The 12,714-nt window shown below is 35.8% G+C and overlaps 1 protein-coding gene across 2 annotated transcripts in view; it reads left to right on the top strand.

Moving 5' to 3' along the window:
• The window catches only part of CALCRL (calcitonin receptor like receptor), a 98,552-nt gene that overhangs the window by 65,870 nt on the left and 19,968 nt on the right, over window positions 1-12,714 (top strand). For both annotated transcript variants that reach the window (XM_062188918.1, XM_062188908.1), the window contains one exon: window positions 11,493-11,619. In XM_062188918.1, coding sequence (XP_062044902.1) covers window positions 11,493-11,619 — 127 coding nt within the window. The remainder of the gene's footprint in view (window positions 1-11,492; window positions 11,620-12,714) is intronic.

Below are 12,714 nucleotides of genomic sequence, written 5' to 3'. Positions count from 1 at the left end.
GGGATATCTTGGTCAACAGCTATATATCTTTTTATGGCTCTTGAAACACGTCATCTCAAAAGTTTGTTCAAAACAAATTCATTATATCTACCTCCTTCTAACCTGAAGTTGGTTTTCTTCCAAAGTGACCCATCTTCATGAATGACACCATCAGAAATCCAGTGGCAATAGCCAGAAATTTAGGAAAAAAATCTGATACCTTTCTCTTCCATTTCTCACTATTTCCTCTGATAACCTGCAAATCTAATTTTTTATTATTATTATTTTTTTTAATTTTTTGCCAGGCAGAGTTAGACAGTGAGAAAGAGAGACAGAGAGAGAGAGTTATGGACAGTGAGAGACAGAGAGAAAGGTCTTCCTTCCGTTGGTTCACTCCCCCATGCCGGCACTACGCTAATCGTAAGCCAGGAGCTCGGTACCTCCTCCCGGTCTCCCACGTGGGTGCAGGAACCCAAGCACCGGGGCCATCCTCCTTTGCCCTCCAGGGCCACAGCAGAAAGCCAGACTGAAAGAGGAGCAACCAGGACTAGTACTCGGTGCCCCAACCAGGACTAGAACCCGGGGTGCTGGCGCTGCAGGCAGAGGATTAACCAAGTGAGCCACGGAGCCAGCCACAAATCTAATTTCTTAAAATTCCTCGACTCAGGTCCAGATATGAACCAAGTGTAGAAATTATCCACTTCAACATGCTTTGTAGTCTATCATTTAATTTTCCTTGCTTTTTAAGTAATTAACTTTTCCAAGGTTCCTCCCAATCTGTGTTCTATTTGGCTTAATCATTTTATTTGACTTTCATCATCTTTAAAAAATAGAGTTGTACAGAAAGAATCAAAGCTACAAATTATATTTCTTTGCTATTCATTGTCAGCACTTAGATTAAACGTGAGAAACCTTTTTCTAGTAAGATAGAACATTTAAATATTTTTATATGTATAAATATAATTATAGGAGAGAGTATAAACCAACGTTAAACATAATATCACCATTATCAGTGAGAAGCCGTATTAGGCATTGTCTGGCTCAAGAAATATATCTATTCTTGGCTATGCTATCAGTTTTCATTGTTAGCCCAGTAAAAAGTCTCAATGTGGATATTCAGCCCTGGTAGGAATATTATGCCAGAAGGGTCTTTAAAGATGAAATTAAAGAATATAATTCTAGTTTTAGATGGACCACATTTATAAGTATTTTTAAAATAATTTTCATGTAGCACAATAATTAAACATAAAATGCATATTTTACAAATCAAATTGTTATAATTGTGCTAGAAAAACATGATTAAGTAAATCTGTCTAGAGTAATGAGACTTTATTTATTTATAAGCAGAGCAACTGTCAAGGGGGAGTAAAGAGAGAGAGAGAAATATTCCATCCACTGTTTCACTCCCCAAATGATCTCAACAGTCACGTCTGGGCCAATCTGAAGCCACAAGCCAGGAACTCCATCTTGGTTTCCCACATGAGCGGCTGGGTCCCAAATTATTGGATAATTCTCCACTGCCATCCCAGGAACTTTATCAGGAACTTAGTTCAGAAGCAGAGCAACTGGGACTCTGACATGATGTGCTGGCATCACGAGTGATGGCTTAATTCATTATGGCACAACACTGGCCCTGAGGCTTCTTTTATAACCAGAGAATACCATGTAGCTTATTCTGTATATGTTCTATATATTATCCTGAATATTAAAGAATTTGTAGTTTTGAATTTAGACACTTCCAAAATACACCCTTCAAAACTATCTATTGAAACAAGAAAAGCCTCTACGAGTAATGGAAAGGATGTCTCTCAGCTTTGTTAGAGCAGGAGACCTCTCTGTTTTGTTTCCTTAAAAATCCCTGGGTGCTCAGCATAGAACCCTGTGCACAGTGTGCACTGAATAAATTTTTGAGGAATAAAGACATGATATGGCTTTGAAGCTTCCTTCTAGGACTGACTTGCTCATCTCGTATATGTGACCTACAATACTTCCCTTGATTTTGTCTGGCCTTTGTTGTATCCTTTAACAAAGAAAGGCATTATTGTACTAAGACTCCTTAAAATTCTAATCAGTAGAAGCATCTGTGTAAAACAAGATGGGATGCTCTGCAGCTAGATCAAAGGAAGACCAGGGTCACATCAGAAAAGGCTGAAACTGAATGGTTCATGAAGCATGCTCATGTATAGTCAGGGCCAATAGAAATAATTAGCTTTATTCCAAGTAACAACCTGGAAATAATTCCTAGAAGAGCTGATGTTTCAGATAAAATCATGGTGTATAAAAGAAAATCTACCAACATATCCTTTCTGCTTTGTAAACTAGTTCCCGTCTCTGTAGTTACCCTCACTTAGCCTTTGATAGAGAAAACTCTCCTTGCTCCCCGCCAGCCCCGCCTTTGCTAAATCAAAGTCACTGATCCGTGCTAATAAAAAACAAGAACTATACAAAATGTTGATTTAGGGTACTGTTTGCTATTTCTTATTTATAAATGGAAATTCTACTACTCATCCACTTTAAATTAGAAACAGAGAACATGAAACATGATTCAATAGATGTACTTGTTTTATTTTAGAGCCAACTTAAAAAAGGAGAGCAGAAGATAAAAGGTGGAGGGAGTCAGAGACAGACAGACAGACACGTAACAACTTTGGGGTTTGCCAAGCCCTGAGAGGCAATGATTTCCTTATAATGATCCTTGGAAAAACAAAGCAAAACCCTTTAGATAAAAAATAAACTGTTCTGGAATTAGTTATAAATTATATTTTAATTACTGTTTAAAATTTGAGAGCATAGCAAACCTCTCTGACTTTCATCCCAAAGGGCTCCATCCTGTCGCGTCTAAGAGTGAATAATAATACCTGACTTGCTTGAAGAAAAAAGCGGTTCTTTTCTTTCTTTTTGAAAGATTACCTTTGCTGACATCCCAGACATTGATTCCAGTCAATTTTAAAGTCAAGTTGAATATTTGCAATTATATAGACAGTGCTGTTTTCTCTAGGCAGTTGCCATAGTTTGCAATTATGTAAAGTTCAGCAAAAAAAAAAACAAAAAAAAAAAAACAAAAAAAACCTTTTCAGCTGGCAGGCCAAAGCACTCTCAAATTATCTCATTAAATTAATCATTTACTACTTGTATTTCTGATTTTCAAGACAATTACTTAAGGGCTCACCCTTTTTCTAGACCATATATGAATAAATTTATCATATTGTGAACTTCTATGTCATTTCAAGTTTCTTCCTATTTCTCTTGAATTTGAGCAAGTGTAATTTTTAATTTTAGCTATCATTTTTCTCCTGAAATTGTGCAATATTTGGTCTTTAAATTAAATTTAAACAGCGGTAATTAGTTAAAGAAATCCTACACTGAACCTCGGACAGCAGAGAATCTCATTCTATAGAGCACTTTGATGTAACTTTCCGGACAATCAGCACTATCACTTAACTAATTTATTTAAAACTTGGCAAATTTGCACAGGTAGAAGTTTGATGAGGTCTGAATTCAAAAATAACCATCTAGCTTTATCTCAGTAGCATACTTCTCAGTGCCTATCTAGCATCATCCTTGCTTTCTTAACTTTGAGGCACATCCATTTATTGTAAATTTGTTATCCACTGTTGTCCTAAGATCTGTTCTATTCAATTACATGCATCCCAGGCTTCCCAGCTTAACATCAGATATTATTTATTGAACTATAGTTTTGCTTACAATGTTTTATTAAATCATACTCAGCCTATTTCCAAATTAATCAATTTTAATCAATGCACTGATAAAACCATCTCCCACATACATGAATGTAGTGAGAGCTGAAAACATTATTACTCAGTAATGTGAATCTTGTTTGGAAAACTTTGAATACATGTGCGCTGTAATTATATAATACAGTAATTGCATTTCCACATTAGAGCATCAGGTCTAAGGACAGAGAAGTGCAAGAAGAAATAAATTTGCTTCAAAACAAAACAGTTCCATTGTAAGGTAATTGGTATTACTGGCATATGGAGGAGAATTCTAGGTACAAAAGTGAAAAGCAAATAACTGCATTTGAGAGTTAGATTTATTTATAACAAAAAAAGCATTATTTAGTCATAAATGCCTTTTACAGATAATGTATTTCCATTTCTGCCGAGACTTTTGATAAATATGCACTTCTTTACAAATCTGTTTCTTTAATATTGCTTGAGAAAATTAAAACATGCTGTGCTATTTAAGCATACCTAATTTTTTGTGGAAATAGAATGGTAATCATTATGACAAAACTTATTCCTTGCTTAGCATATTTGTTATTTGAATAGATTAAAGCTTCATAATTTCAAAGAGAATAAAAGTAAATAACTTTTTTCTCTCAAAAGTCATGTTTTATAATATTATTTTCCATTCTTGCAGACACACATTACTTTCTTAGCCAATACTCAATACAGATATGAATATGTATTAGGGGAAATTCAAAGTAAACTCTCAAAATTGTAGCATCTTTTTTAGAATTTAGGAAAAACAAAAATCAGGAATGAGTGAATACTATGTGCTAATAGTTGTCAAAGAAACATTAATATGTGAAAAAGTGAGGTCTTCAATTGAAAGATGAGGATAAGATAATAAAAATAATAGACAAGTTCTCATTAATAGGCAGAAAAAAGATACAGTATGAAAGGGGATGAGCTTCAGAATCAGGAAGTCATTGAGTAAATTATGTTCCTAAATTTTTCATCTATGAAGTGGAAAAAAATGTGGACTTTTGCTTTGTCACATTGCATGTTATTCTTTCATCTCAAAAACATTAAGCTCAGAGCTTTGACTCAGGATACCTTTCCTGCTTGGAACTCTTTTCTTCTCTGTCTTTTACTGTTTCAGTTGTATGTAGAGTATCCTCCTCTCTCTGACCATAACCTCTTTCTATCCCTTAATCTTGTTTTAATATCTCAAATAACACATTTCACTATCTGGAATTATATAAATTAATTTATGCAACTATGTACCTCCCACCATAATGTGAGGAACATGAAATTAGTCATCCTCTGTATTACTCACAACTGTTCCTTCAGTTTTTTGAAATAGTGCCCAGTATATTACTCCGCATAAATAAAAAGCAAGTAACCAAGTGAATAATAAAGTAGAACAAAGCCAAATTGCTTCCTTAAAAATTTCAGTGTCCAAATTCAAAAGATCATCTAGTACAAATATGACCTTGCCCAATTTATCTCAATGTATTGAAGAAGTTGCTTTAAGGAGTTGTTAGATAATGAATTTAATGTGCTTATCTTTGTGCCTGGGGTACTCAAAGGACTGAATGAGGGGGAGCTTCCATTATTCTAAATTTTACTTATAAAACATTTTTTGGGGGGAGGGCAATAATCACAAGATTCAAAAAGACAGATTGGATTGTTTCCTGCCTATTAGGAGACCAATAAGAGTACTTGTACCAGGGTAATTCATAAATAGGAGAAAATTAGTTGGCCATACGAAATGAATATGGCTGTTCCTTATGCAGCCATGCTTCATATGTTAAATTTAATTAGCAGCTCTGAAAGGCAATGATAGGCGAGAATGTCCCAGTGGAGGAAGACTATTTCTACCACAGAGGGATTTTTCACTGAGCATTACACTCTTTGTAATCTGACCAAATGAATCACCAGTAACCATCAAACGGGAGCTATTGATGGAAGTTAGATCTACTCCTTGTCATACATAAGCAGCTAATTCTATCAGCTCCGGGTTTTGTCCAATAGATAAAAGACAGTCATATTGCATTCATTTTCTTGTTAGTACATTTGCTGTTTTCAGCCTGTTGTTTTTTGTTTGTTTGTTTGTTTGTTTTTTTGGAAAGGCAGAGTGGACAGTGAGAGAGAGACAGAGAGAAAGGTCTTCCTTTGCCATTGGTTCACCCTCCAATGGCCGCTGCAGTAGGCGCGCTGATCCAAAGCCAGGAGCCAGGTGCTTCTCCTGGTCTCCCATGGGGTGCAGGGCCCAAGCACTTGGGCCATCCTCCACTGCACTCCCTGGCCACAGCAGAGAGCTGGCCTGGAAGAGGGGCAACCGGGACAGGATCCGTGCCCCAACCGGGACTAGAACCCGGTGTGCCGGCGCCGCAAGGCGGAGGATTAGCCTAGTGAGCCGCAGCGCCGGCCGCCTGTTGTTTTTGGCAGTGTCCAGATTGACAAAAGCGTTCCTCTCAGATTTATGTTAATGTTTACTGGAAAAAAAAATCTGAGTATCTGGGAATTAAATTAGATAAACTAGAATAAGAAAGCACTACTTTGCAGACTGGTTTATATTTGTATTGCTTGTATTTCTTCCTCCTATTATTTGATTTGCTCACGATTAGCATTGAGAAGAGTGGTTTGGAAATTCCTACTCATGTAAACATCAAATGGAAAAGGAAAGGCAAGTTTTTTGCTTGTACTAGTGCAGAATTGTGAAGATGGAACAGTATGGTATGTCACCATGATAGTGAACATAGTAATTTGGAGACAACCATGGGAAGGATGAAAATTATGGGGAAAGCAACTTAAGTTGCTTGATCAGTTTTTATTGATCTTGGGGAAATTTCTTCCTAATATTAAATTCTTATTTTGTAATAAAAAGATGACAGTTTGTTTACTGTTTCATTGATGTATTTAAAACATTTGTTTTAATATATTTGCAATTTATATTACTGAGATAAAAATCAATGCTACTTTATTACTTGTGACAGGAAACTAGGAATAATTGATTAAAATTCACCAGGTTATAATAGGTTAAAAATAACAGCAAGCTAACAATGAGTGTACATTATAGGTTAAATATTACATTACAGTAAACAAATGATATGATTTATTTCATTTAACCTTCAAGCCAATCCTATGAAGTATTATTACGATACCCATATTACAGATGAGAAAACCAAGGATTAGCGATGTTAAATAACTTACTCAAACTTATAGTGTAAGAAAGTGGCAGATTCACTCTCAGTACATGGCTCTAAACTATATGTACTGACTCGAAGAACAGAAAACATATGATCATAATTCATATGAAGTATAATGATTTCATTGACACACTTGCCCCAACTTCCTCTATAACCCAGCCTGCCAAAATTGCATATTGAAATGGCATTCTAAAATGATTACATGTCGAGTTTTGAAGTGGAGACAGTCCAGACCCACAAACCACATATTCCATTTTGTGGTTATGCTAGATTGGAAAAGGATATCATAAAATTTAAAGAAAGCCAAGAGAGTTTTTTGTAAAGCATTCTCTAAGCCTATAAATAATTGATTCTAGTATTTTGAATGAAATATGGACATTTAAGAATTTGCAGTAGATAAAATTATTTATAGGTTAACATTTGAAAAAGACATCTCATAATTTTAGGGCCTCATTTAAAAAAATCCTTTGTTTACCAATCACATGTTTCTGGTTTTCAATTACAAGTTTATTTTATTTGTACCAATATATTTACATGTGTTAATGAATATATTTAGAAGAAAACAATATGCATCACCAGAAAAATCTGAGCCATTTTTACCACCACTGATGGATACCATATGTGAGATATCATCTCTCTGCATTTGTTTAAGTTGCACAGTGCCGGCAGGCAGAAATGGAAGAAACTATGGTAACAGGTTAATGTTTAGATAGTAGGACATATTTATACATCAGAAAGTGAAAATGCTTTGGCAATGTTCCAGTTTATTAATTTGGACAGCAAAATTGGATATCATGGTTTCTAAAGCAGAAGTCTTTGGTTCGAATTATCCAAAGTGGATTATCTAGGGAAACATGCTATGTGGATAATATTATAAAATATTCAAAATCAGATTTTATGTCTCTGTAATGACATGTTTTTATGCATCCTCTAATCTCATTGTTGTATTTTTAAATTTTGTCCATAAAGACATTGTTTAGATATAAAAAAGGGACACTCAGTAAATCTCTTTATTTTCTACTGAAAGAGTAAGAAGGGCTTTTGTGGTGGCTGTACTCACAATAGTCATGTCTTTACAAGAGAATATATACCAGCAGTTCATCCCTGAGTCCTTGTCTTTTGAGAGAGATTGAAGGGGAAAAAGAGTCCTGAGAAAATAGGAGGTTCTGAGAGGAAAGGAAATACAGAACACCATAGAGGAAGACAAGACATTTAAGTGTTAAAAAGCAAACTAAAATCATTTTCAGTTGACCACAATGAGCATTTTAATTAATCTAACCTTATCACACGTATTATACTTTCATCTCCTATCCTTTTACTTTTACCTCATGATGATTTTGTATTCAAGCATTGCTTTTTTAAAAAAAGTTTTCTTTAGCACTTGTTTTCTTTTTCTTTTAATTTATTTGACAGGTAGAGTTATAGACAGTGAGAGAGAGAGACAGAGAGAAATATCTTGCTTCCGTTGGTTCACTCCCCAAATGGCTGCCACGGTCGGCGCTGAGCCGATCAGAAGCCAGGTGCTTCTCCTGGTCTCCTATGTGGTGCAGGGGCCTAAGCACTTGGGCCATCCTCCACTGCCCTCCGGGGCCACAGCAGAGAGCTGGACTGGAAGAGGGGCAACTGGGACTAGAACCTGGCGCCCATATGGGATAGCAGTGCCACAGGAGGAGGATTAACCAAGTGAGCCATGGCGCCGGCCCCAGTGCTTGTTTTCTTTCTTTTCCAAGTTACTACTTACACATATTTCAGGTTTGCTCTCTAAGCAGCTCTTCCCAATCTTTTGGCCATAATTTCAAAACTCCAAAATTATATATATCATGCAATGTTCCTAGATATAAGGGTGTTCAACAGAAAATGGAAAAATGGCTCAGTTAAGGAAAACATTTTACTTTTTTCCCATCATGGTAACCGAGTTACTTAAATTCTGTTACAGAGAAGTTGCATGTTTACATGGGTAAGCAGTTCCTTTCTAAACAATACTTGGCACTCCATAGAAACAGGATAAGCTTAAGGCAGTGATTTCTAAAAAGACCATGTAGCCATTGTGTATGTTCATATCTTATATCATACAAGAGTGATAAGTTACAGAAATAAATGATATATAATATAAATATTTTGGAAAGAGTATTCTGTACTAGGCTTCTTCTGCTATACATCAGTTCAATTCATAGTCACTTAACAGAAAGCAGTGCTATGGTATTTTATTGAAAATTGAGCTGTCTTTCCTTTGGTGTTGAATTGCCTTAAACAATAACAAGAATCATGCTCCTTGCTTATTCAAAATTCCCAAAGATCCTTCATTTCTGTAGAAAATTATCAACACCCTGTTCTCAAGCTTTATCCCAGCCAGCCTCTTAACCACTGTATGCATTACAAAGTCAAGTATGTGACTCTCTAATATGAAACAAGCTGTTCTCAGTTGTTTTGATTTTGAGGGACTCCAGCTGGATTTCACACACATGCTGGTATTTGACCGTCTTCTCATACTCAGTGATCTTTCCAAGAGCCATCTTGTCCATGATGTCTTTCAAAGAAGTCTCCACTAACAGCACTCACGTTTTTTAGTGGAATGCACATTTTGACAATCTGTAAATATTATCTAGGTTGAATACATTTCTAGGTTCTTTCAAATATTAGAGCTGCATATATAAAACCACACATATATAGCTGGAAGAGGTTTCAGAAGCAACATAGCTTAATTTTTGCATTTTGAAATATAGAAAACCTTGGTATCCTTTCCTAAGTCTAATATCCTGAACACATAGGTATTTAGGATAATGGAATGCAGTCATAAAATTAGATGAAAATCTCCTTAGAAGTTTCTTTTAAAAAATAATTTACTTATTTGAAAGGCAAAGTGACAGAGAGAGAGAGAGAGAGAGACAGAGAGACAGAGAGAGAGACACACACAGAGAGAGAGAATCTTCCATCTGCTGGTTCATTCCCCCAGAGGCTGGAGGAGGCTGAAGTCAGGAGCTGCTACGTGAATGTCAGCAGCACTAGCAGTTGTTCTGTCCTCCGCTGCTTTCCCAGGTGTATTAGCAGGGCATCGGATTGGAAATAGAGCAGCTGGGACTCAACTGATGCTCTGATTGGAGATGCTGACACAGCAATCAGCAATTTAACCCACTGTGCCCCAATGCAGTTGCCTCCTTGAAGTTTACGATGTAGAAGTCTTTGGTTTAAATTATATAGGGTGTATTATCTAGCATGATGCTAATAACTGTATAACTTAGTTAAACACGCAAACTGAGATGTTTCTGTAATGAAATGATTCTTTGTGTTTTCCTAGATGTGTTTAGACTTGATATGTTTTCAGCTTCAAGGGGATTATATTCTTTCATTTTTAATGTTACCCATAATAAGCTTTTAGGTAAATGTTTCATGAAGAAGGTAGTGCTTTTATTTTTTTTTAATTGAGCTTGTGTAAGGCAGTCTATATAGAGATAATTTCAGAGTGAATGTAGATTCATTCTGAAGAGTGGTGCTCCACTTATCATGAACAATTCCTCTACTTTATCTACTTTTACACAAACTCCACATGATCAGTGCACCTCCACTGTTTTATACAAGAGGAAATACTTTAGTAAGTGATACTATGTATGTTTGTATGTATGTATTTTGCATGATTGGGCCTATCATAAAAATGTGGTAAAGCTGAATAATGAAGCTGAATAATGGGTTGTTAAGTCTATATTTTTTATCAGTTCTTCTAAATACAATATTATCTTTCTCATGATGTGTCTGCATAACAACCACCACCACCATAAAAACAAAACAAAAAAAGATGGTATACATAGAAGAGCCTACATATTGTAATGAAAAGCACATCATATGTGTGAGAATTTGACAGACAAATCTAAGATGTTCAAATTAATTAGCTGCATAATTTTTTATTGATTACCTAACATCAGTAAATCTGTTTTACATTTGAAGAATTAAATTTTTAAATAATATGTTCTGAATTTTTTTTAAAAAAGATTTATTTGAAAGGCAGAATTACAGAGAGGGAGAAACAAGTGAGGAAAGGGAGGGAGAGGGAGAGGGGGAGAGAGAATGAGTCTTCCTTCTGCTGGTTTACTCTCCAAATTGCAGCAACTGCTGAAGCTGGGAAGGTCCAAAGCTGGGAGCCAGGAGCTTCCTCCTGGTCTCCAGTGTGGGTGGCAGGGGCTTAAGGACTCTGGCTGTCTTCTACTGCTTTCCAGGCACATAAGCAGGTAGCTGGATCAGAAGTGGAGCAGACAGGACTTTTGACCAGCGTGCATATGGTTTGCTAGCATTGCAGGTAGTGGTTTTACTTGCTATGCAGCAATGCCAGCCCCTCATGTTCTGGAATTAACAGAGGAAATTCATGTAGGAGCTTTATAGGGCAAATTTCTTATTCCATATGTAATCTACCTCTGCTAAAGCAACTTATTTGTCTCTAGGATGAAGAATTACAGGTTAGCCTTATTTAAGATTTTATCATGAGTGACTCTTGGATAGAAAAATATTTCTTCCAAAATTAGAAAGGTGGATGTGAATTGGGGCTGAATTTTATTTGAGGGAAAATTAACAAAAATGTGGAAACATTTTATAATATCTGAACTTTTTTTCTCTTGCCTTTTAGGAGCCTAAGTTGCCAGAGGATTACCTTGCACAAAAATCTATTTTTCTCTTTTGTTTGTAATTCTGTTGTAACAATCATTCACCTCACTGCAGTGGCCAACAATCAGGCTTTAGTGGCCACAAATCCCGTAAGTAAAATAAAGTGCCTTTAGATCCAAGGGTTACTTAAGGAAGAGAGAGTGGAGACAAGACTGGGGGTGGAGTAATCTTAATATATGTATTATGTGTTTAATAATGACACATTTATAGATCCGACATACTGAAAATATATGTGGCTATCCTGTAATATAGAGATAAATACTCCTCAATATTCCATAAGATATGAGTGAATATTAAAAGGAGGATAATTGATTTAATTGTTTATCCATGGTACACATATTTTCAGCTCATTTTCTGGCTGTAGAATCCTGCTGCTGTTGGAACATTGAGTTTAAAACAACATAACATTTACTTAATCCAACTGAAAAATCAATTGAAGCAACTATGGGCCAGCACTGTGGCCTAGCATGCTGAGCCACCATTTGTGACACCACCATCCTGTATCAGAGCACTGGTTCAAATGCCCAATGCCCTACTGGGAAGGATCATACAGCTCGCTGTAATGCACCTGGGAAGGCAGCACGTAATGGCCCACATATTTGGGTCTCTGCCACCCACATGGGTAACAAGGATGGAGTTCCTGGCTCTGAGCTTCAGCCTGTCCCAGAACTGGCTGTTGTGGCCATTTGGGGAGTGATCTAGGGGATGGAGGATCTGTTTCTCACTCTGTCTCTACCTCTGTCTCTCTCTTTCTCTCTCTCTGTCATTCTGCCTTTCAACTCAGTTGATCAATTTTCATAAAAAAAATGCTATACAGCTAGAAAAAACAACATGAAAAGAAGAAATTAAAATTATAAGACAATAAAATAAAAATAAAACAAAAATAATGAATTACAAACTGTAGATATTATACTTTATTAACATAAAAAAGTAAAAGATCTACCAAGTACTCATTGCCTCAATAAACTTTAATAAACTTTTTCCTTGTAAGCCATATTCTTAAGACATGCTAAAATTTATTTATACAAATGCATACATTTTATGTGAGCCATATGCACATGCCAGCTATATTTGAAACTAAATGTCTGCATCTATGGAAAAAAGATACCAAATTTTTAAGATTATCTGGTTTCACAATGTTTATAGTAGATACACTAGTTTTGGATATAAACTTGTGTATGTGA

Source organism: Lepus europaeus, chromosome 1 (assembly GCF_033115175.1).
Source record: "Lepus europaeus isolate LE1 chromosome 1, mLepTim1.pri, whole genome shotgun sequence".
Lineage (NCBI taxonomy): Eukaryota > Metazoa > Chordata > Mammalia > Lagomorpha > Leporidae > Lepus > Lepus europaeus.
This window is presented reverse-complemented; position numbering and strand designations above follow the sequence as displayed.